A 26220-nucleotide genomic window follows, 5' to 3' on the forward strand; every position below is an offset into this window, starting at 1 on the left:
TTTCCTAATGAGATCAACAACCTCCTTATTTATGTTTTCATTTGACATCCTTTTTTCCAACGATAAAAGTCTTATGGATGCATATCATTTGGGCTTGCTTAATTATCACTTGGAATGAAAGGAACAACCGTCTTTGCAAGGAAAAGGAAAGTTGTTTTGATCGTTTCTTTGAATAAATAATCTTTCTTGCTACGTCCTGGTGCAAATATTTTTCATTTTGTAGTTCTTACTGTCTCTCTACACATTTGACCAATTGAAATCCCTTTTTAACTCCTTTGGATTTGGGTTTTGTCCTTCGTTTGTAATTTCATACATCAATCAAATTTGTTTGATGATGAAATGCCATGCTCTTCTTTAACCATGATTGGCCATTATCACTCTGGTTCTTTATGATTTCTTCAACTATAGCCCCTAGAAGCCTTCTCTTAAGTAGCCTGCTTGGTAATTTCTTGCAGCACAGTGCACATTTTGATGCTCTTCTTTTCGTCATAGGGATGAAGAACATGGTTCCCAGGAGGCAACCAAAAAAGAAGATGCCTAAATTAAGACGTATATGATTTGTCAAAGAAGCAACAGTTGGCGATCCGATTAATTTGCTCTGGCATTCAGTTCTTAGGTGTACACATTTTCACCGTTGATACAAACAAGTTATTTACTTCTCTTGTAGTTCGCTGTTTCCTTTTTCTCGGATTTACTTTGACTTCATTGTTGTCTTCTGATTAACTATTATTCAAGTTGAGCTGCTGGATAATAGGTCTTTGTACTTGTGCTCCGAAGAAAAGAATTGGACTTCAATTGTTTGAATTAAGTTGGAGCTTCCTTCTGGGCTAAAAAAATGTGTTCCTTGTATTAAAAGTCCATTCCAGAAATGATTGAAGAAAATATTGCCCCGATCCAACACTACGGAGTAAGGGAACCGAGGAAGCGTTGCAATCTGATGAATAGTGCAACTACTTCTTTAGTTGAGAATGGATGTTTAGGAGTAAGGAAATGCCCATACATAATCGGAAGGCCCTCAATGAAATCCATAGTTCTGTCCTCCCAAACTCTATCCAGAGCTGGCAGTGGTTGTAATAACCCAGCAGAATACACAGATCGTGCCTTATTATGTTGACATACTGAGCATTTCTCAACATTGACCTTCATGTTTCTCCAAAATAACTTTCATGCGAGATTCTTGTAGGTACACAAAAATTCAGAATGCCCTCCCATTGCTGAATCATGAAAAGTAACGTAGAATAGTGGGAATGAGTGATTTTATCACCATTCTTCCTTTATATAACAATCGACCTTGCTGTACAGAATATTTGAAGTGGTTTTGGGATCAAGCTAAAACTCTTACACAATTTTCTTTAATTTGGCTTCATTTATATTTTCTTGCTGCAGTATGTTCACATCTATGATACTTGGTGTAATAGCCAAAAACTCAGCTCCATGGGATATTTGAGAAAGGGCGTCTACTGCTTTTTTCAACTGATTAGAGTTATATTTGATCTTAAAATCATATCCCAACAATGTAGATAGCCATTTTTGGTACTCTAGGTTGAATCTCTCTTTGCTCCAGAAGATGCTTGAAGGCTTGTTGATCAGTTAATACTGTGAACTTCTATCCCAATAGATAATATCCATTTTTGAACTGCCAAAACGATTGCTTTGAGATCTCTCTCATAAATGGATTCAACTCGATCCTTGTAGATTAAGCTTGATTGAAAAGCGTAATGGGTCTTTGCTTCTGAGATCAAATAGCTCCTACTCCCTCTTTCCCTATTTTTTCTCCCCAACCTTTTGCTCCTATGAAACTAAAATAAAGGAACTTACTGCCGTTCAGTGGGGAGGTTGGTTTGTGGCTATTATTCTTTATTTAATAATCTTGAAATGTCATACAATATAGTTTGTGTTCATTATTGCTTCATTCCCTTCCTTTTTATTTGGGAGAGTAAATTTGTTAGATTATACTGATGAATGTTTGTACCCTTCCTTTGTATGAATGGACAGGTAACATCAGTGAAGGCTGTTGCATCTGTCTTGTCATGTTGCAGACAGTTTAGAATCCCTTGTTCAAATGATTCTGGTATCGAATTTTTATTGATGTTTTTGTCGAAGACTGTTTCATCTTCAGTTTATCACTCAGAGGTATAACGACAATTTCATGGTTTTTTTCTTGTTCAGTTAGATGCTAGATTTTTTTTTCCTATTTATATTATGATGAAAAACTTAAAAATATCTGTTATTTTAGAAAACCTTATAGCATTGCAAAAGTTTCACGTTGATCTTTTTGTATTTTGCACATTTTCAATATAAAAATCGTTTTGTATCTAGAAAGAAAAACAAAAGCGTAAACCTTATATTTAATTCAACTACTCAAATGTAGAATGGAGCAGAAATATGTCTTGCAGCATACGAAGCGCTAGCCTCTGTTCTCCAAGTGCTCGTGTTAGAGTTTTCTTCTGAGGCTTTAAGATTTCTACACGATGGAAGTACAATCCTTAATCAAGGAGTAGAAGGACGACCATTGTTGGACTCTCTTGTTCTTACTTTTCATCAGCATGTAAATGGTATACTTGATGCGGGCATTTTGGTTCGAACTAGAAGGGCAGTTCTACTGAAGTGGAAGGTGGTTTTTTAAGCTTCGCATTTGTCTATCCTTTATATTTGTTTTATATTAACTATTTTTACTAACCTAAAAATGTTAGTAATAGTACTTGTAAATTTTCTATTTTAGAATCAAAATGATTTAATATGACATTTTTGGAAAGGAATTGTATATAAAAGATGAACATCTCGTAAACTACTCAAAGGGACTCCAGTCTAACAAAATCAAACCAAGATCATTAAAAGAAAATCTCCGTAAGGAATCACACACAGACCCTAGTGTCTAAAAAGATAAAAATAGCTAAGAGTTCCAGTCAATATCGACTGAATAAGAGTAAGCCCCCACCTTTCGAGAAGAAAACCTTCCTCCAGTGAAACAAATGCCTCTGATTCTTTTATCCAAAACCGGGTTCCAAAACACAATACTCCTCGAGTTTCCACCCACTGAAAGACCAAAATAAGAGAGTGGAAACTAACCCACCTCACAACCAACCATAGAGGCCCAAGATCGGAGCTTAGAAGGACAATAATCAATACCAAAGATGGAACTCTTGCCTCCGTTAACTTTTAACCCAGACATGGCTTCAAAGGGCCATTAAGGTTAACAAAATAGTTTTCTTGCCCCGATCCAAAAAATAGGGTATCATCTGCTAACTGCAAATGAGACAAGTGGACGGGCTCAAACACCATCTTAAACCCCCCAACCACCTCTGTCTTCACTATGAGTGGCACAATATTACTTCAAACATCCACCAAAAAAAAAAAAAAAAAAAAAAAAAAAAAAAAAAAAAAAAAAAAAAGAAGCAGAAAGGTTGAGAGAGGGCCTCCTTGCCTAAGCTCCCTAGAAGCAAAATTCTCGCCATGGGCTTCCCATTAAAAAAAAAGGAAGAGAAATTTGCCTTCCCTCCTAGCTACAGAGGCCCCTTGAGAATTAGAAATGGTAATAGGAAGTTTTCTCGGCCTAACCGCCAAGGTTTTAGCAATGATCTTTTATAAACTTGTGACGTAACTAATGGGCCTAAAATCCTTCACCTTGTTAGCAAGCATTGTTTTTCTTAGGAATTAGGCATACTCACTCATACTTGGTTCGATAATACCCCTCTTAAAAATTTCCATAAAAACTTTCACCAATTCCTCCTCGACACAATCCCAATTTTCCTGATAGAAGGGCATAGTGAACTCATCCGGTCTAGGAGACTTATTCCTATCCAAGCCAAATACCACCTTACGTTTCTCCTCTAAGGCAAAAGAGGCTTCTAACTTGTGCTTTTCCCTAACTAGGATAGGACACCAGACAAGGGCCCTCCAAGAAGGGTCTAGGTACCCAACCAGGGCCATATAATTTGGAGAAAAAAGAGGTACTCTCTTCCTCAATTTCTCTATCCTCCCTCACCACACCATCATCTTCACTAAAAACTTAGTCAGATTCTTGTTCCTCCTTCCCTTCGCCACATTATGGAAGTAGGAGGAATTTTCATCCCCCTTTTTCGCCCACTTCTCCTTCGCTTTCTATCTCATGCTACTATCCCCCCTTTCCTTCAAGTGCAAACTCTCCCTTTTGAGCAGCTCTCTCCTCCGTCATATCCCTAGACAAAACCCCTTCCTCCTCGAACTGATCTACCACCTTTACCATTTTCACAATCTTAGCTCTTCACCTCTTAGCATCACCAAAAATCGTAATATTCAAGTACTTCAAGATGCCCTAAATTGTACCAAACTTCTTAATAAATGAAGTCTTCCCACTTACCAACAATTCTCACACTTCATCAAGATTAAAAAGACTCCTTGAACTTAGGATGAATTGACCACATATTCTCAAACCTGAATAGGCTTGACCCTACAACACTCACCATTGGTTTAATATGACATTGTACCATAATAGTTAAGTCAAACTGACTTTATTTGAACAACTTTCAGGTAATGTCAAATAGCAAACTGCTTCTATCCTTGAATGAATCAAGCTTGGTTTCTTACCATTTGTTTTTGTACTCAGTCCTTGTGGTCTCATACCGTTCCAGACTTATACTTCTTAATTTCATGTGTTCATGTAATGATGATTGTATCATTGTGGGACTTAGACTGATCTGCATGTCTTATGCAGTGGCTTTGCCTAGAGTCTCTTTTATCAATTCCCTATCGTGCTATTCAAAGTGGACTCAATTTAGTGGATAATAACTCTTTTTTGTCTGAGGCAGCTCTTCTACAGATATTTAGTGATCTTGTTGAGAGGTAAGATCTGAAATTTGCTTCCTGTCATCAATAGTATTGAGTGCATAAATAACCATACTGGGTGCTCCTGTTGTTTTATATTTTTTGCCGGGAAATATTGTAATGAACAAATTCGTCAGTTTCTGTTTACTAAATGTTGCTTGTGTTCTATAGTTATTTATTCTCAGTCATTAGCAAATTATAGCAATGAGAGTTGCGGTTGTCAAAATTATATTTACCTTTTGTCAAATCCTGGTTTCTATCTCAATTAGTTGCTGAATTGCTTCATCTTGCTCGAGAAGATATTCACTTTTCTATTCAGCACTAACCTGCATGGATTCTGTTGAATTTCAAAATGTATTTGAACACTCATAATTCTTCAAAATGCATTTCTCATTTCAAAAAGATTAGAGGCGAAATTAGTTAGGGGTCGTTTGGTTTGAGGTTTTGTTAAAATACTTGGGAATAGGATGTCTGGAAATCAAAGATAACTGTGTTTTGTATTGCATGAGAATGCTTTCGGAATTTCATATGTTTGGTTCTACAATTACATCCAACAATTTTATTACATGAGTGAATTTTAGATAATTAATTGTTGTTAGTTAGTTTACTTTTATTAAGCCCAATGATCTAAATAATTTTAACCAATTAAATTTTAATTCATGAATAGCTATATTTAAAACAATATGTATTAAATTTTAGGTTTTGAGTTTATTTATCAATCAATCTTAATAATTATTCTCAAATAATTGAATATAAACGTGTAATCTTAAATAATTAGTACAATAATCAAATTGAAGAATTAATTATACATGTTATATTTAAAAAATCAAATGCCATCAACATCAAATGATAACCAAATATAGACAATGTAAACATTTATATTAGTAACAAATAAATAAAAGATTATTAATGATCCTTGGTCAGTAGTAGCTAATAAAAAATTACTGAAGCATACGTGAGGGAGAATTTGGAAAGTAGTAAAAGATTAAAAAAAAAAAATAAAGACAGAGAAGAAGAAGAAAATGGAAAGTAGTAACAAATAAAAAAAATGGAAAGCATTCCTGGGAGAATTTCAGCAAGCCTACCTTTTATGAATGATAAACAAAACCCTTGTTTCTAGCTTAATAATGATCCATGGAAAAAAAGTATTCCTAGGCAAATAATCAAACCCATCAACCAAAGGCCGATACCCAAACCCATTCCCTCCTCTTAAAACCCTCAACCAAACGATCCATTAATAGTTATAGACCAATCAATCTCACTTTTGTTTCTGCAAAATCTGCCTATGTAATTTTGTTTTCATTGTACCTTTTTAAAATCTTTTCATCAAAGAGAAGTTCCTTTGAACATTTTTTATAAGTCTTTTGATTAGTGACAAGTTCTTTTTTTTGTCAAAAAGGTTTTTTTTAATAATAAAGATTATTGTAGTGTATTCTTTCAAGATTACTCCTTAGATACTACGTTGCACACACACAACTCACTCTCTCTACATATTCCTGTGTACTTAATCTCTTCCTTACCAGAGCTTCTGAGGTTTCATGTTTCACTGAATGTGTCTGTATGGAATTTCTTTGGAACGGTGCTCGAAAAGGATGCAGTCATTTGGTAAATTGGACTAAGATCCTGTTCCCCTTTTGTTCGGGTTGTGTTGGGGTTAGCAAATTCAAAATCAATGAATTACTCTTTTCCTACAGAATGCATTTGGAGATTTCACCCCTATTAGAAAAGACTTTTGAGAAAAGTGATAATGACAAAATATGGCATCTCCAATGAATAATGTTTGTCTAGTAATTCCTCTCTTCATATTTCTTTAGGTCCCTGGTGTTTCATTTGTAAACTTCAAGCCTTAATATTCACTAGGATCAAGTGCACGATTGGTAGTGGTGTCGATACTACTAGCGTTTGGAAATATTTTTGGATTGGTTATGGCTTTCTTTATTGGTAGTGGTGTTGATACTAGCGTTAGGAGTCATGCTCTCAAAACGGAGAAAAAGATACTTCGGTCGCAACTTGTTAGGGTCTTCTTTTGGAACCCATAGCCTGAGAAGCAATAGTCTTTTTACGTCGAAACCTCTTTTGATCTTTTTTTGCGTAATCTCATTTTTGTGGTGCTTAATGTAAACTTTAGGACACCACTTTTTCCTTACCATTTGAGATCTCTTTGTGCCATTTGGAAATTTTTTTTGTGTTCATTTATTGAATGAAATTAATTTGTTGTAGAAAGAACTTTTCCATCCAAATTGATTCTGCTAAACTTGCAGCCTCGAGAATGCTGGAGAATGCTCTATTTTACCCATGCTGAGATTGGTTAGATTGACCTTGTGGCTATTTTGCAAGGGAAAGTCTGGTCTGCTTGTTACATCGTGTAATGGCGTGAATGCAGAGGTTAACACCACATTCTCTATTTTGTTCTTGATCTCATATATTATTCCATTCTGTACCATGATATAGGTGCACTTAATGTTGTGTTATCTTATCTTTGTGGAGCTGTATATGGTGTTTTTTTTCCAAGAAATCTTATCCCTACGATTACTGGTTCATAGTGCACTTTATTCAATGGTTAGTTCAATTTTCTTTATATGAAATAATTTATTGATGTATAAATTTAAAAAATGTGGGGAGAAAGACCTCAATTCAAAGGAGTTATAACAAACTTCTCCCATTTAACAAATGAGAAGAGCAACTATAATAATTTAAAAGAGATAAGCATTTACAATCAAGATAAATGCATGCTATTGTCTCAAAAGAACGATCAAAAGCACATTCTTTGTCATCGAAAACCCTTTAGTTTCCTCTTCATTAATATAATGAGAAATGGGATAGAACGATCAAAAGCACTTTTTTTATAAAAAAAGAAAAAAGAAAACACTATATTAGACTTGGGATATGGGATAGAACTTTATATACCTAAGTCATCTTGTAAACATAACAGACTTTTAACAATCCTTTGGATGAACTTTGTGAGGGCTTTCTTTTGGACAACATCAATGGCAAGGAACCAGGAGAGGGCACTTTTGAACGTTTCTTTTGATGCTATCGTCTTTTAGGTTATTTTTTAGGTTATTTTTTTTGTGTAAATGCTCCCCTTCTTTCACCACTACAGGTTTAGGTTATTTCTTTGTGTAAATGCTCTCCTTCTTTCACCACTATAGGTTTTCTTATAGATATCAAGTTGAAGAGGTTTTCTGCAGCTCCCCTTAATGCAGTTGTTTCTTATAGAAAGAAATTATAGATTGGAATAAATTATGGGCCGACTAAATAAAATAGATCTGCCGTCATAAACTGAGAACAAGTAGAGATTATTAGAACTTGAAGTTATGTGGAAGGTTTTCTGTAACCTTGTTTATTCTATAATTTCAGATGATGTGGCGTTTGGTGCATTCCTCTTGGATATTGCACGTCAGCTGCAACAAGAGAAGGGTTGCACATATTGCTGCGCTTCTGTCTTCTGTTCTGCATTCTTCCACATTTTCTGAAAGGAGTATGCATTTAAGTGAAGGTGAACCAGGACCTCTGAAATGGGTGTGTACCTGGAAAAGTTCTCACTTTGGTCACACATACTTTCTCACAGTTTTATTTTCTCCTCACTGTTTTTAATCCTTATTTTTGCAGTTCATCGAGAAAATTCTTGAAGAAGGCACAAAAAGTCCTCGAACATTTCGTCTGGCTGCATTACATTTGACCGGCATGTGGCTCAGTCATCCATGGACCATAAAGTATTATGTTAAAGAGCTGAAACTGCTATCACTATATGGTTCTAGTATGTTTTCATAGCATATCTTATTTGTGATTCATATCAAACATATCATACAATTTCCTCATTGGTTAACGCTGTCTCTGAAATGTGAAATCACATGCAATTTGACAATTGTCTTTTTCAGTTGCTTTTGATGAAGATTTTGAGGCCGAGTTAACTGATTATGATGCACAAACTGAAGTATCATTATTGGCTGGAAGTCCAGACCCTGAGCTCACTGAAGTAAGTCTTACATCTGCTAACATTCATATAGTTTAAAGTTAAATAATTCCCTATTAACTCGATACGAAATTCACCTTGACGTTAAATCTTTCCCATCTTGGAACATCTCATTTATAAGCTTTTCTTCAGTAAAAATATCTTTCGACGTCTGCTACTGTCATTTATTTATTTTTTTAAATTGTTTCTTGTTAATTACAAATCTATTCTACAGTAGTATTACCACTGCAGTTTTATTTATTTATTATTATTATTTTTTTAAATTGTTTCTGTTAATATGAAATGGAAGTGTTTAGGAAACAAACTCTCTGAGGGGGCATTACTTCTGCAGTTGTGTCTTAGGAACTTTTGTTGATATCCTTTTTCCCGTATTTTATTTTTCCAACCAAAGAAGTGCACGTTTCTTGAGCCATTATTCTTTTCCTTTTGGTATTCGTAATCCAACTTCTCTAGAGCTTTCTAATTGTTTGGTGAAAAATTCCCAGTTGCACATCTCTTGTGCTCTTCCTTTCTTACCATTAGCAAGATTGTGGGATGATTGTAATGTGCACCGGTTGGGTTTTACCTTCATGGAGAAGCTCAAGATTTTGGAAAGTTTGTTGATCAGATAGAACAAAGAAATTTCTGGTAATATTGTACTTCAGCACTACTCCCTTTGATTTGGAAATGACTCTGCTTCCAAGAATGACAGATATTTTTCTCTTCCACATACCTCATAACTGAAGGAGGTTATTGTGTTTGCTTATTGCAAGGTTTGAGCAGATTTTGGGTTACACTTTAGGAGTATTGGGATTAAATGATTTAGTCATGTGGCGGTTTATGGAAAAGATGCTGTTGCAAGTGTAAATTATTTTGCTTACTTATCTTATTGTTCTAAAAGTACTTGTGCATTATAACAATACAAAAAAAAAAAACTAAATCCCAAGATACTCATTCATAATACAGAAAAATAGGGAAGTAACTAATTCCTTTATTTAATAGGATTACAAAAATATTTCTAAAATTAAGGTTAATAATTACCCAAGTATTCCTTAATTTAAGACAATTCCTTCAACATTTCCCCTATCATCTATTCTCAGTTTCATCTATTCTCAGTTTGGATACTAACTCATGGAACATTAAGGTCTGAAGTTTTTTGTTAGCACATCTACCAAGTGAAGTTATAAAAGTTGTAAGGGCACATAACTAATACATACTATCCTCTTCTCCCATTTCTCCTTTATAAAATGTCAATCAATTACAGTATATTTTGTCCTAGTATGTATATTTTGTCCTATCATGTTGGATAGGATTAAATGCAATATTAATGGCTGATTTGTTGTCATAGTACGACTTATCATACCTTCTCCTTTAATATATAAGTTATCAAGGATTATCTTCAACCATAAGTGTTCGCATTACTCTTGTGCAATAGCTCGGAACTCCGATTCAGTAGATAATCTAACCACCACAATTTGTTTTTTACTCTTCCATGGTAAATTACCCCATGGTAGATCTTTTGTCCACTATTAATCTGGCATAGTTAGCATCTGTATAAGCTTCCAAGGCAAAGGAATTGTTCCATTTAAATAAGATTCTTTTTCCTGAAGTCCCTTTTAGGTAATGTAACACTATATATGTTGCTTTGGGTCATGCATAAATTGGTTAATTACACTAATTGAGTGTGCTAAGTCAGGTCGAGTGTGAGCTAGATATGTCAGCGTCCCCACTAGCCTCTAGCACATGTTCTTATTTTATTGTAAGTTCTTTTATCTCTTCCAATTTCTTATATGGATCCATTGACGTCGGTAAAGGTCTACACCTACTTTTTTCTGTTTTCATCGATAAATCTATCACATGTTTTTGTTAAGATATGAACATCGCCGTGAGCTGAGTAACTCTATCCCATATTTTTGTAAGTTCTTTGATCTCAAATTCTCTCATCAATTTTCTTCTAAGTTCAATATTTTCTTCTTCCTTATCTCCGGTGACTATGATATCATCTACATATACTAGAAGTACTGTAACTCTCTTTTATTCCAAGTACTTGATAAGGAGAGTGTGATCTGCTTGAGTTTGCTTATGCCCTCATTTTTCATTACCTTCATGAATCTTCTTAGTCCATATAGGGATTTTCTTAGTGTACACTCTTTACCTCTTGAGTTTCAAATTCGGGAGGAATGCTCATATAGAGTTCTTCATTTAAATTGCCGTGAAAGGGTGCATTCTTCATATCGTTTTGTGAGGGCTGCCAATTTAAGTTGGCAGCCAAAGATAACAGTATTCTACGTTGTTCATCTTTGCAACTGGATCCAACATCTCCTGGAAGCCTATTCTGTAAGTTTGAGTATATTCCTTAGCTACAAATCTTACCTTCTACCTTCCCAACTTTCTGTCCCTTGTACTTTATTGTGAACAACCATTTGCGCAGAACTATATTTTTTTCCTCTTGGTTTGTTCACAACTTCTCACGTATTATTATTTTCTCGAGCATGCATTTCTTTTCTCGTAGCATCATGCTATTCTATTTTGGACAAAGCTTCAGAAACATTGATAGGTATATCAATAGGATTTAGACTCACAATTAAACTCTTATGTGAAAAGTCTTTCACGACAGATATAGTTTGATAGGTGGTATAAGGTTCTTTTTGTGCATTCTCTAGTGGATTTTCGGAGAGTTATTGATCTATCATCTATTGGTACCAGTGTTGCTTCTTCACTTTGAGTCGAGTCAGATGTTTGAACTTGTATTTCTTTTGAAATGAGTTTCCTTTTTGCATGTACCTGAAAAAACAATGGATTTGACAATGGAGGTGGAATGGATGGTTTAATCGGTGACTTCATGGTAGTAGTAGCGAACTCATGATTGGACTTTGTAGTAAGAGTGGACTCAATAGTTGGTCCTATGTGCTGGTTATTTAGTATGTTCGTGTGTTCATCTGTTTCGAAGGACTCTCTTCAATCACTACGTTTTCCCTCTCAAGAGATTCTTTAGAGATATACAATTTATGCTTGGTGAATGTCATATCAATTGATGTACCCCTTTGTGGTCGAAGAATACCCGACACATTGTATTACTCTTGGATCGAGTTTGCATATTTGAGTGTTGTGTACATGGACAAAGGTTACACACTCAAATATATGAGGTGTGAGACAATTTTATTTTCAAAAGTGAGGATAAAATTGGTTGAAGGCTTCCATTGAGCTTATAATATTCGACAATTAATCATGTGTTGTAGTAAGAACCTCTTCCCTGTAAGTCAAGCATGTTTCTGTGAATAAGCAAGGCTTGGGGGGTAGTGTTTAAAAGGTGTCAATTTTTCTCTCAACCACCCCATTTTGCTATGGCATTAATAACACACGAAGAGTTGTGGGGTTTAGCATTTCAAGATTGGTTTGAGCCTCAAATTCTTTGCAACCTTGTTCTTTTCAGTTTCTTAGTTCATTATTGGGGCATGGTTATATTCTTTTTGTTATCCGTTATCCATTTTTTTCTTTTCTTCACTCCCTTGTGGTGTTAATATCTCTAGAGAATTTGTCTCTTTCCATTTATTCAATGAAAGTTTCGTTTCTCGTTAAAAAAAAAATACTCATTATTAAAAGGAAACCTATGCAATTGAGTTTAGATAATAAGACCTCAATGCTAGCTTAGCATCATATATTGAAGTTGTGATTCGTTATTTCCTTCCTTCTCTTTGACTCCATTGTAATTTTATCTGGTCGATTAGGTGTTTATCAATACAGAATTGTATGCACGTGTATCAGTTGCTGTTCTGTTTCATAAACTAGCTGACTTGGCTGGTATTGTGGGATTGTCTAATGACCATGGGAGTTGCTCCGATGCTGTTGAATCTGGAAAGTTGTTTCTGCTTGAACTCCTTGATTCTGTGGTATGGATTTTTGTGACTCTAGATTATGCGTTGTGAATATATTAATTTATTTTTATAACTACTTAAGAGACATGTAATAATACATAAAGCTTAGAGTCATTTAAGTTTTTTTATTTAGAAATCATCATTTTTATGACAACTTCATTTGATGTAGAAGATGATTTATACTTGCCGTAAGTCTTTGTTAGGGTTGTTTAAAAATAATTATGTCTTATTTTATTGGATACATAGGCACGCAGTTTACTGGTAGTGAGGAAGAAGAATGAAAGAATTACACTCTCGTTAGCTAAAACCAAATGCAGTCAAGTATGATATATACAGCTACACATTAGGTCAGATCCAAAATACTAGATTTGAAAAGCTGACAATAGCATGATAGGTTGATTACTCCTATGCTAGACAAGTTTAGGGAAATCTTCCTCATGTCACAAAATGGTAATATTTACCAAATGAGGCTATGTATCCTTTCCCAGATTCCAAGTGCACTTGTAATAGGCAAGATTAAAGAAAGAAACATTGATATATTTACCAAATGGTTGTGGAGGTTTACCCGCACTCAAGGTTGTGATTAAATAGATATATATATATATATATATATATATATATATATATATATAATACTATGACACTATTGGAAAAGGGGGGTCGGTTAAATGCTCTTGTAGCATGGAGAGTATCGTCAAGGAGTGAGCATGTGTTTCTATCTGATAGCTTCTTTTATATGGATGTTTTTTATTCTTTAACAAAAGTTAACTCTCCTGTTGATTTGGAACTGCGTTTAATGTTGATTGCATCATGTATTGGTACAGGTAAACAACAATGACCTTGCAAAGGAATTGTATAAGAAGCACAGTGCGGTGAGTATTGATTTAAATTATGGAGTAAATGTAAGATTAGGAGGGGTAAGTGCTAAACGTTTAAGAGTAAGAGAATACTCTATTCCATTCACAGGAGGTATATATACAAGTGTAGTAGGTTAACCTAAATATGGAGAAAATAAAGACACTAGAGGACAAAAACAATTACTATATTTACAGAAAACGTAACTATACTAATATGACAACTATAACATTCCCCCACAAGTTTGAACATATATGTTAATCATGCCCAACTTGTTAGAGTGATAATCTATTCGTATTCCATTTAGTGCTTTTGCGAAGATATCTTCTAATTGCTCTCCAGTTTTCACATATATGTAGATACTAACGTTAATAAGTATTGAGAAATTACTACACATATTTTAGATTAGAGAGTCAAATATATTTAAGCACACTAGAAAACCCTATACTAAAGAATATACAATTACAACAAAAATAACTATACAGAGGAATTACACAGCCTCCCCATGCTCTCTCCTCCTCCCTTCTCAGTTCTAGCCTCATTTCATTGTCGGAGTTAACCCTCCCGCTCATTTAATGTTAGTGTCTGCTTCTTGTTTAAATATCATGGAATCAGGGAGTTGTTGTGATAATAATGTTTTTTATTGTATTTGTTTCGAAGATAGCAAGTTTTTTATCGAGAATTTTGATTTTAAGAGATTGTTTCCTCTATTTGAATCTCATCTTTGTTTGTTTGAATGTTCTTTGGTCGAGCTTCTTCATATTCCAATTTGTTCGTCGTATTTTAAACATGATAGAAATGAGAATGAGACTTCTCGTTTGGCTGAGTCCTGTTATCTTCCTCGCCTATTTTATTGTGTCATTTGGCCTCCCACTTGTGAAAGTAAGCTTCTGCGTATTTTTTGATAAGGACAAGTAAAGTTGGTTTATCTTCTGTGAAATGTTGAGGGTCTCTCATCGAAATATGAGAAAAAGTTGAAAGATGTTTCTGTTTTAGCTCAAACTCCTTTGGTTCTTGCTTCCTCCAAACCAGAATTGATCAATGTTAAGCTGTTTTTATTAGTTATGTATAGTAGTTTGGTTAAAGAAGGGTGTGTTTCACTTCAATCATCCGTCTTCAAGAGTAGGGTCTGTTAACAGAAGATGATGTCTTGTCAATGATTTAGTTAGCTGCTGGTAGTTTCAAGATTATTTGCCCACAATTCCTTGTAGTTTATAGAGCAAATATGTCAACCATGCCTAACTTGTTGCAAAGACAAGTTATTATTGTTTCATTTAAGTCTTTGTGACAAATATCTCCCAATTTTCTTCAGTCTTCACATATCATGAGGACACCAACCCTTGTTGTATTTGTCATAAATGAAATGACAATTCACTTCATTATGTTTAATCGGATCATGAAACACTGGTTTCGATGCAATTATAACGGAGAAAAGATGTTAGCCTTTCCATTTATATTGAAACAGTTCAGCACCTGTTTTTGTGATTGTTTATGTACCCATCTTTGGGAAATATTTCAGCATCCATCTTTTCTTATAACGGAGGAAAGTTGTAAAGCCTGATCATTGATAGTGGAGCTTCCATTTATTATGAAATACTGATAGAAAGATTATGAATATTGTAGCACCTGTCTGGTTTATTGATTTTGATCTGGACCTGTTTACCAGATCCATAGACGCAAAGTACGTGCTTGGCAAATGATATGTATTCTGTCCGCGTTTGTCTGCCAAGATATAGTTCAGCAAGTTACTAATAGTTTGCATGTCTCCCTCTCTGTAAGTAAATCTTGGATCTACTTCAACACTCCAATTATTCACTGCTTTGGTTGCCATTGATTTATTAAATTTCGAGGCGCTGCCTAAGTTTTAATAAAATAAATCATGCGAGTCAGTTGTTGAGTTCGTAATTTTCAGGTGCCAGTATAGATTCTTTTTAACCGCATGATATTGCGATAGATCTTCATTTGAGCCACTGTCTAATGATATCATCATTTGTTCGCTTGCTTCTCCGTAGTGCTATTAATTTTATAGCAATTTCACCTGCATATACGTTCTCTTTTAGCAAATAAAAGGGAAAATAGGAAAAACGGTATTTAGTACCTGGTAATCTTGTGTTAATTGGAATGATATTCCCGTTGTGGATTCCTTCCTTGTTTTCCATTTTCTTTTCCTTCATTTTGTTCTTTCTCACTCGGCTAGAGTTTGCATCGTTTGAATATTTTTGTTTCTTTTTATTAATTAAAGAGAAGTTAAAAACAAAAGTAAAAAGAGAAATCTCTTAAATTAAATACAATACAGTCTTTTTTATACCGGTTGTTACTTTCATTCTTTTTGATATGGTGAATTAACAATGGGTTGTGTGAGAAACCTATTTCGTCTTCACAGCGAAGATAGTGATTTACATGACTTCTGCCTTATAGAAGTTGAATAACAAGATTCAGTTTGATTGCTTTTCTTAAAACCATTTGTTTTGAGTGTGAAGAAGGTTATTTTATCAACAGCTGTGTTTCTCATATTTTCTTTCCTTTCCTTTCTCTCTCCTCTTTCAGTTTTTTTACCATTGCCTATTGATTATTTATCATAATTTCCTAAGCATATTTTATTGTCGTTGTACCATCAGAAATTATGGAAAAACATGTTTCTTCTCGAATTTACCTGGCTAAAACTCTGTTCGTCATTTTTTGTATTGAATTCTTATCATTTCCTTCATGTCTTTATTTACAGAGAAATAACCTACCTTCAGTTCGTCAATACTTGGAAACATTTGCAATCAGCATTTACTTGAAGTTTCCAACATTGGTAACATAATTTATTTCTTATATGTTAGTTGATTGTTTCAAGAAGTTTTCTAGTGGGTAAATAACATTTTTAAACATTCACTCAACCACAGGTTAAGGAGCAATTGGTTCCTATATTACAAGATTATACCATGAGGCCTCAGGTAAAAATTCAGCAATTGCTGGGCTCTGCACAGTGAAAATTGATAATTTAGTGTTAAATGACTAATCAACCCAAAAACTTGAGCTGATGGGTTATGATAAATTTAATATTGTATCAATACTTTAACATTTCTCCTCCCTGGTGAGCTAAGACATTTGTATAAGATCTAACAAATGAAAATCAATACTAATTGGGGAGAAAATGACATTACAGGGGTTCAATCACTGGACCTCCTATTATAAGTCTAAATTATCTTGCCTTCTTTTCCTATTAAATTTCAAAGAGGTACATGTGCCTTTTATAATGGAGAAAAGTTAACTAAATCCCTAGATACTAGATAACAACAAACCTAATCTAAATAAATCCATCTAGTTATAATATATCTAAATTAGGGAGGGTAACTACGATTATTTAATGGGATTACATAAATATTCGTTAAATCATGATTATTTCTTCAACACCTCTCACTTTGATACCATGTTAAATCACTAATCAATCCAAAATCTCAAGTTCGTGAATTATGGTAAATTTAATCTTTACCAAATCAAATTTCATCTGAACCCAAAATCTTAAGTTCTGGGAATTGCTATATATAAGCTTTACCAAATCAAATTTCATCTGACTTTGGTTTTTTTATATCAAGTCAGTAAATGAAAAATTTCTCGCAAATTTATGTCAGAATTGAAATGCAGGTACTCTCTTCTTATGTATTTATAGCTACAAATGTAATCCTCCATGCAACTGAAGCAGTTCAGTCCAGCCATTTGGATGAGTTGCTTCCTCCTCTTGTTCCACAATTGACCTCCCATCACCACAGTTTACGAGGTTTTACTCAGGTTGGTTTTTCTGGAGCATATAACCTCATCTCATCCGAGTAACCCTGCATTTTATACAATGTCTTTTTGTTCTCTTGCAGTTACTGGTGTACCATGTTCTTTGTAGATTTTTTCCAGCAGTGGAAAACGCACCCACTGCGAATATGCCTTTAGAGAAAAGATGTTTCGAAGATTTGAGATCATACCTTGAGAAAAATCCTGACTGTGTTCGGTACGATTACTTAATTTAATGCTCTGTTACTAGATTGTGTGCGTATACCTTTGCCATATGAATTCTAAATATATGGAAGCATACCTTTTATATTCTTTTCTTATCAGGAGATGTTCTTCTTCTATTTAAGAAAACATTGTATTTGATTTTAAGTATAGAAGAAATACAATATCCTCTTTTTTTTGGCTGTTTATTTAAAACTGGTATGTCTTAAATTCTCTTTTTTAATCCTATAAAGATATGACATGCTCCAGGTTAAAGTTACGCGTTAAATCTTAGTTTTCATGTTAGTTTTCGAACTTACAGTTCGATACATTTATCTTTCAGATTACGGGCATCAATGGAAGGATATATTCATGCCTATAATCCTGCACTATCTGTCACGCCATCTGGAATTTTCTCTAGCAGAGTTAAGGTCAGCCGCATGCTGAAAATTGACCAATTTTACTATCATTGTGCAATTTTTACTGAATTGTATTAGCCCCCATTTCAAAGTAATTAATTTTATCATGCCTTTTATGAAAGGATCATGAGTTCGAGTGTGTCCCAACATCTCTCTTGGAGCAAGTTCTTAACTTCCTAAATGTAAGTAATTTTCATATTTGTCTGTTGATGTCTCTTTATACCCTACATGTGTACCTTACTTCGGATGTTTCAGGATGTCAGGGAAGATCTCCGGTGTTCAATGGCAAATGATTTGGCAGCTATTAAAAATGAGAGCTTCAAAACTGCTGAAGATTACAACCATATGAACATATCATCTGACATAAATAAAGAGAATTTTACTTCCGAACTGCCTTTAGCAACTTCTTTGGATTTTCAGAAAAAAATCACTCTCTCAAAACATGAGAAGAAAGGCACCGATACTAGATCCTCCTACTTGGGCAGCAAAGAATCTTACAAGTTCCTTAATGGTACGTTTATTATTTTTTTATGTTTCTACTTGTTTACTGACTAGTCTCCTAGAAACATTATATGATCTGAAATTAAAGAAAACCATTATATCTATGCACCTCTTTTTTAAAAAAATTCTTATTTGAAAAGATAGAACCTGGTCCCTCCTTCCAAAACTAATAGTTCATTATTAGAAGAAAACATATGAGTCAGATGATTTGTATAAAGCAAGTGGTGTAGTCTAAGTGACTAAGGAGAGAATTCTCCAAAAGTCAATCTCTAAATCTTCTTTCTCGGTCGTTTGTCTTTCTCGTTGTGGATTCCGATTCATGTGGAAAATGGAGCAAGGCAAGGGAGAAAGAAGTTCTCACTCCAGCAAAATGGAGTTGCAGAAAGGAAGAAGGGTGAAACTTGTCGAAGCATGATGCATGCGAAGAACATACAGCCGCAGTTTTGAAAAAAAGAAACCCCAAGCAAAATTAGCTTTTGAAATTCTTTCCCGTAGTGGATGTTGGTGAATCAAACACCAGATCCAGCTCAATAGGTCTTACATTTCTTTCAATTTCTCTTCTGATTGAGAGAAACCCAGGGAACTCGAGAAAATTAACATAAAAAAAATACAAAAGGATAGTTAAAAGAGGATTAATCAAGGAATTACTCTAATTATGCAAGATTAACCTACTTCTATTTCACCAATTCTATCCCTCCCCAAAAAAAGCTTGTCCTCGAGTTTTAAAAAGACGAAGAAAATTAAGATAGATAGGAAAAACAAACTGCCCGAATAAAAGCCTGCTTTAGTCGATGATTGCAAAGTACTCCAACTTAAAATTTCTGTCTAAATTCAACAAATTGCCAATAAAGCAAACCCAGCTAGTCATTGCTTATCATCATGGAAAAGAAAAATTCCTTGAAATGCAAGTTCTGAATCAGCTGCTTGTGGTACCGCTAGAATTCCACAAAATATACAAATTTGTTCACAAAATTAGTTTGCAAAAGAGCGCATGTGTTCTTTGTGGAATGTTCAAACTTTCTCCATTTGTTGACAAACCAAAGAACAAATCCTTGGTTCTTTAACTTCCTCCCTGGTGGCAGTAATTTTACCAAAGTGACTACTCAGAATATGCGGTTCCTCTTAACACCCACATGTAACAACGTAGAATCAGATGTGTGAGGGAATTTTCTTAAAATCTTCTTGATGTTCCAAATGCAGCCATTTTGGTTTCTCGTAAATCTTTTTCCACATCAACCCAACAGCCTAAACGGATGGGTTATGGTAATTTAATTGTACCAACACTTTAATACTCTTCATCTCTTGATCTTGAATGTATAGTGTATTATATTATGCATCAACGAGAGAAAATAAATCATTGGGTTGAGCAAGGGAGGATGGGGGAAAGTATTGAATTTCTCAACAGCTTAGGCCTTCCCAAAGTTGCTCCTAAACTAAGAGACATTGATATTTACATGCTTTGGACACATTGGACAGATGATTTGGAGTGTCCAATTTCGTTTTATTTCTTTATATAATATTAATTATGCCTCCTGAATTCAGTAATGATCTTTTAGAAAATTATGTCTCTTTATCCATGTTGTGTCTTGTCCATGTTCTTGTCCACACTTCCTATCTTAATAGCATCATCCTAGGACTCATGATCGTAATGGGTTGGTCATTATTTTAGCATCACGGTTTTATTGTTTTGTTATCTAATGGTCTTTCGTTTGGAAACTTAGTTGTTTTTGTATTTTCAAGCCTCTGGTTGGGTTATTTTTCCATCGTAAGCTTTGGTAGCTCTTATTGTAGTTTATCCTTTAATTAATGCAATTTTTTTTTTTCTTAATGACTCTCGTAACCTTGCAACTTTTGGTTTGAAGAAATTTTCTCATTTACTATCTTGTTTCATTAACTTTTTTCCTCTAATTGGTAAGAGCATTGAATCCCTCATGAAAATTCTTTATATGACGTTCTAAGTGTAATTCTTTTCCTTTATGATCAATTAAATCTATATTTTTAGGAAAATCCAGCCTGAATATGATCAATCAAACTTTATCATATGTTAATTAGTTTGTTAGTTCTTAAATGTAGAAATGGAGGGGGAGGATCAGCTTCTTAACCAGCTGTTGCATTCCAGAAGTTTGTCATTGGAAGATTTAAGAACAAATCGACAGAGCCTTATCCTTGTAGCATCTCTGCTTGATCGCATTCCAAATCTAGCTGGTCTGGCTAGGACTTGTGAGGTGTGTTGTTGATGCTTACATATCTTTATCGAGCCTTGGGATGAAGCTTTTTATATCTTATATTCTAATCAGCTCAGTTTTCTTTTTACACTAATCTCTGTTTTCAACAGGTTTTTACGGCTTCAGGATTGGCTATTGCAGATTTAAATGTACTAAGTGACAAACAATTCCAACTCATCAGGTTTGTTTATGTCGGTTTATTGAGCTTCGGTTAAAAATAGGATCTTTTCTATCTAATACTGCATTAAGAGTTACATGCTGATATCAAGAATTTGAATATAAGTGTTTCTTAAAAGATTGTTCTCTCGTTCATGTATTTGATCTCATCAAAGAAAAATAACACATTTAATAAATGATTGTTTTTCCCAAAAATTCTTATAGATTTTTGAAATCTAATCACTATAAGAGCTACCGAAAATAATGATCCATATAAAAGAGATGCGTAACCCAATAACCATTATACTTACGTGTATCATTAACCAATGAGATTGGAAAGCGGGAATTAACCGTTCTCTCTCTTTAAAGTATTTTTATTGACTGAATGTTAATGAAATTGTTATTTTGGAGCGCAGTACTTTTTCTGATAAACGAAGTCAAGTTCTTATAAAAGAATAATTTTATTTATTGAAATTACGTGAACTCTTATAAGAAGACATTTATTTTAAGTGTGCTAGAAATTTATATTTCTGTTTCTCTTTCAGTGTTACAGCAGAGAAGTGGGTCCCAATTGTTGAAGTCCCAGTGAACAGCATGAAACTTTTCCTGGAGAAAAAGAAACGGGAAGGCTTCTCCATTTTGGGTTTGGAACAAACAGCTAACAGCGTTCCTCTTGACCAGTTTGAATTTCCCAAAAAGACAGTAAGTATAAACGTGTTCCTGATGTGTTATTATAAATTCTACAACTTCCAACAAATTGTTTATTTCATTTTTGTGAAGGTGAAGACACTATCTACATATTTATAATGCTGCAATGAACTAGAACAAATGATGCATAATTATAATGCTGCTATGAATGTTTTATTCTTTAATAGCTACGCTTATAATTCTTTAATCACCCTGGTAGGTATTGGTCCTTGGACGTGAAAAGGAAGGTATACCCGTTGACATAATCCATATACTTGATGCATGTGTTGAGATTCCTCAATTAGGAGTTGTCAGATCTCTGAATGTTCATGTTAGCGGTGCCATTGCACTCTGGGAGTATACTCGACAACAAAGACACCACTGATTCATCATCATCTTTCTCATGGTATTGTATTATCATTTGCCTATGCCGGGAAGTTTCAAACATTAAGGTTTAAACACATGAGTCATCATTTATATAAAAGAGTCATTGTTTTGTTGTCAAATAGTAGTTTTTCAGAATGATGATAGAGTTTGTGTTTATGTTTATGGTTCTTATAAAATAGCGAATAGTGGATTATTCCAAGGCATACACTAAGTGCATGTAAATTTCAATAGTCTTATCCTTCTAATTCTTTTATTATCATTAGTATTCTTGGTAGATCCGCTGCTTTGGTTCTGCTTTTGTCTCTTGTTTTTTGGCTGAAAACTCGTCAAAGCCTTGTGAGACCTTTGAATCAGGTTGCCGAAGCAAGAGGTAAATCTGGCACCCTTGGGCTTTGCACGAAGATTGACGAGCTATCAAAAAAGGAAAACTTTAATTCTTCGTCACAAACATGATATAGATGCCAGGCTATATCCTTCCAAAACAAGTTATATACAGGAGAAATGATTGGGTTTGATATCATCTCCTCATCTATAGTATTACAACACTGGTAACTATTTCAAGTTGTCATGTTTTTGACTTAAAATTATGGTCGAATGACCATGGAGATGCACATCCAAAACTTGACCACTTGAACAAATATTACTGCAATATATCTATTCAAATTTGAGATGTTCAGATGAATTTGGTGTATAGTTGGGTTACATTATTGTTGAAGAAAACTAAATTGATTATCATACTTTCTCACTAGGTGGGTTAGATTATTGTTGTGTGTTGATGATTATTGGGAATGCTGGAGTTTTGCATTGGCTAATTAGGGGGAAGATCATGGGTATATAATTAGGAGACACTCTCTCTATTTGTATGGAACCTTTTAGGGAAACCAAAAACAAAATCACGGGAGTTTATGCTCAAAGTTAACAATATTATGTCATTGTGAAGGGTGGTTGTTCCTATAAGTGGTATTAGAGCTATACCCTAATTAAGTTATGTCACTAGAATCCTCAAATGTTGAATAAAGAAGCTCTGAATCTTGAAGGTGTAGTCATAGTGGCTCAAGTGTCAAACAAAGAAGTTGTGAGTCTCGAAAGTGCCGTCATGATGAAGATTCATGATTGAGTTTTATTGGACTAACAATGTGCTCTAGTGAAGAGAAGCCGTCTAGAATAGTATTGGACAGATAGATAACTATTTAAGGGGAGACTCAATGTTGTAATTTGTTTGAGGGCTCCAAAGAAAAAGGAGTCGTCAGATGAGGCTCAATGGTTTACTTTGTTCGTGGGAAGGATTATTAAGAATTGTTGATTGTTCGAGTCTCGCATTAGCTAATAAAGGAAAATATCATGGTATATAAGTAAGGGATATTATCTTCATTGGTTTTAAGGTCTTTTGAAAAAACATGAGAGCTTATACTCAAAGTGGACATTATCATGCTACTGTGGAGGGTCGTTCCTACAATATGCAATAACTTTGTTATATTATTATGGAAGAAAACTAGATTGCTTGAACAGGAATTCTCGAGTTCTAACAATAATAAACTCACAGAAAAGGAAGAGCATACATACAGGATTAATCGGTACGTTTCTTTGGATCGGTTGCTTGTTCGTTACAGAAATCAGCTCCGGAGTTGGAAGATATGGAGATGCAGGTGATTGTGCAGATTTTCGCAGGCGTTGAGAGTACTTAAGGAGTTCAGTTCTCCTATTGTATCCTTTATTAGCTATTTCTTTCTTCCACTGATTCCTCACTGTTTTGTTCACATCATCACGTTGGAAACGATTTACTGCAACTCTTGGTTCCTGCCTCTCTGTATACACACTCACCAACACTTTGTTCTCTTTTGAGACCTTTGCCTAAAATTCACAAATATCACCACACCATGTCAGGACACAAACCTTAAGTTGCAGAGTATTAGAGATAAGAGAGAATTCACCATTTCAGTTGACAAGTTGACAGGAAGAGAGTTTGAGCTTGACGGAGATGGGAATATGAAGTATTCTAGAGCTTTGAAAGTGTCCAATTGGTGTTTGAAGTATTAAAAAATCTTAAATATTACTTGTTTTATTAGTTGTAAAATTGGATTTTGTGTTTAATAGGACTACAACGTGTGTTTAGTAGACGCTTTCTTATAATCAATGATCTCTTCGACACAAATTTGTATATATATCACCTTGTATGTATCACCTATCACCTTGTGAGTATCACTTAGTGTGTGCAAAGTGATAATATACAATATTTTGGGGTGATACATACAAGGTGATGTATATGGTAAATTGTATATTATCTTGCATTCTTCTAACTTCAATTTGCTTTTCTTAATCGTTTGTTAGTTTCTTGACGCGTTGAAATTGGAATAATGTCAACGAAAAAATCAACACCCAAATCACAATCCAACCAACTAATCTTGATAGAGGAAGAAATGTGGTTTTTCAAAGAAATCCCCGATATTATCTACTTCCTAGAAGCATGAATGACAAAATTGAATGAAAAAGTCATGGGATGTTACTAGTTGTCAAATTCTCTCACCCAAAAAGTTATATGTTATTTAAGTCGTGTGGTTGTCTTTTATTTATAGTTATATAACGTTACTTTCAAATCATCCTTCATTCTTACTTTCAAACTCATTTTAGAAAATCTCTCTCACTATATTTTAAAATCTTCTTCTCAAAACAGAGTAAAAAACTTGAGCGTTGACTGGCCGTAGGCAACACGATAAATTGTCAAGAAAATTACGATTGTGACAAGATATCTCTCCACAAAAGATGTAAAGGACGGAAGAAGTGACGAAATTTGAAGCTGGTGTTGGAGCATACTGTAACACCTGCTCATGATAACGCGATTAACAAGAGTTACCACTGATACCGATAACAAACTCTGACAATCAATCATAAATTTCAAAATATTTCCATATACATCAAGTAAAATACTTAAAACCAATATTATTAAAACTTAAAACAACCAACGTAAATTTTAAACAGCAAAAGCATAAATACACAAACAAACCCAGACATGGATTCCTTGCGGTCTCTAGCCTGCTGGTCTCGTCCTCAATTGGCCTGCATCATGATGAGTAATTAAATTACCTAGTAAGTAGTTACTTACCATTCACAAGTTTATCACTCATCTTTCTAGCTGTTTTTAAGTTTTATTCGCCAATTAACTCCTAGTTTCTCTTACTAGGGTCATCTGTTCATTAATGAGGTATTTTAGCTTCCTCCAGCTTAGGTTATTGGCTCTCTATATGCTTATCTAGAATTTTCGGACTCATATGTAAGACTCGCTCTCAGTCAAATACGCCCGTCTACTAATTTTTCTGGTGACCTCTACATCTCATATACCAATAGTCAGGAGTACTCATTCTTCCTAACTTAGCACATACCAATAGTCAAGAGTACTCATTCTTCCTGACTTAGCACACAGCGCGTTGGTCAGGAACTCTGTGGGAATTAGTAGACTACAATACTCATATACATAGGTCATGACTCAAAAATCTATAAACATATCCTAGAGTCATAACATTTCCATTAACATGCACAGTGTCACAACCATACTATGAAGAGAGTAGGTTGTGACCCTCACGTCATGACAAGCAAAGCGGCATCCCTCAAGAGAGCACATCCGGCCACATGCGGGCCAATATAGAAGAGTGTCATGATGCGATTGAGGAGGACGATGCATCATTCAACACACCACCACGCGAAGTGGGCATTGAAGACAAGTTGAGACATAAGCAAGACAGACATTGAATAGACACGAAGAGCAAAGATAGGCTTGTTGAAGGGCCGGGTAGGGCCCCGGGCCTTAACCTCAAAAGTTGAGGTTTTGGAAGGAATTTGGGCATGCGGTTCGGGAGTTAAGTCCGTCCATATGAAATATGAATGCTCGCCAAGTTTGGTGTCAATCGGACATTAGATGGACAATGCACGACACCGTATGACCGTTCACCAAAATCATGTCTACACCTAAAAGATTGAAAATTGCTCAAAAGTACTATATGGGTACCATGGTATTAGCTCTCCACCACTCCGGGGCCCTGTGGCCTAAGTGAGCTACCCTGTGGCACATACCGAGACAAGTGTTTTGGGTGACTTTCTTTGAAATGAGTTTTTGAAGGACAGTACCAGATGGCACGGGTGTGCCGGTATTGCGCCCCAACCCGAGTGTTGGAGGTTGCTACATACACCCACTATCCGGCACGATATCCGTAAATGACACGGCATTGGCACGGGAGGGCTAATGCCTCGATAGAACCTAAATGGATGTTCGAAAAGTCCCCATGAGATGAGCGACACGCAGGCCCATTCTCGATGGCATGACTGAACGAGTTGTGATGGCCGACGACATCCCGAGACTCGAGATGGCGTCAAGACATATGGACCATGTCGATGGA

The 26220-nt window shown here is 34.9% G+C and overlaps 1 protein-coding gene across 5 annotated transcripts in view; it reads left to right on the forward strand.

Annotated features, from left to right (window-relative positions):
* Positions 1 to 22328, forward strand: part of LOC111498319 — a 33548-nt gene extending 11220 nt beyond the window's left edge. For 2 of the 5 annotated variants that reach the window (XM_023149474.1, XM_023149478.1), the window contains exons 15-35: positions 1996 to 2133; positions 2372 to 2614; positions 4694 to 4821; positions 7065 to 7188; positions 8164 to 8325; positions 8416 to 8563; positions 8685 to 8782; positions 12487 to 12648; positions 13458 to 13505; positions 15155 to 15262; positions 16211 to 16285; positions 16377 to 16427; positions 17119 to 17262; positions 17343 to 17473; positions 17801 to 17888; positions 17999 to 18058; positions 18132 to 18387; positions 20451 to 20602; positions 20713 to 20783; positions 21304 to 21460; positions 21666 to 22091. In XM_023149474.1, coding sequence (XP_023005242.1) covers positions 1996 to 2133; positions 2372 to 2614; positions 4694 to 4821; positions 7065 to 7188; positions 8164 to 8325; positions 8416 to 8563; positions 8685 to 8782; positions 12487 to 12648; positions 13458 to 13505; positions 15155 to 15262; positions 16211 to 16285; positions 16377 to 16427; positions 17119 to 17262; positions 17343 to 17473; positions 17801 to 17888; positions 17999 to 18058; positions 18132 to 18387; positions 20451 to 20602; positions 20713 to 20783; positions 21304 to 21460; positions 21666 to 21830 — 2709 coding nt within the window. In that variant the 3' untranslated portion in view covers positions 21831 to 22091. Of the gene's footprint in view, positions 1 to 1995; positions 2134 to 2371; positions 2615 to 4693; positions 4822 to 7064; positions 7189 to 8163; positions 8326 to 8415; positions 8564 to 8684; positions 8783 to 12486; positions 12649 to 13457; positions 13506 to 15154; positions 15263 to 16210; positions 16286 to 16376; positions 16428 to 17118; positions 17263 to 17342; positions 17474 to 17800; positions 17889 to 17998; positions 18059 to 18131; positions 18388 to 20450; positions 20603 to 20712; positions 20784 to 21303; positions 21461 to 21665; positions 22092 to 22164 lie in introns of those variants that run through there. The other 3 variants (XM_023149476.1, XM_023149475.1, XM_023149477.1) reach the window with 3 other exon arrangements.
* Positions 22329 to 26220: the final 3892 nt, after the last annotated feature.

This window comes from Cucurbita maxima, unplaced genomic scaffold, assembly GCF_002738345.1.
Source record: "Cucurbita maxima cultivar Rimu unplaced genomic scaffold, Cmax_1.0 Cma_Scf00025, whole genome shotgun sequence".
In the NCBI taxonomy this organism is placed as follows: Eukaryota; Viridiplantae; Streptophyta; class Magnoliopsida; order Cucurbitales; family Cucurbitaceae; genus Cucurbita; species Cucurbita maxima.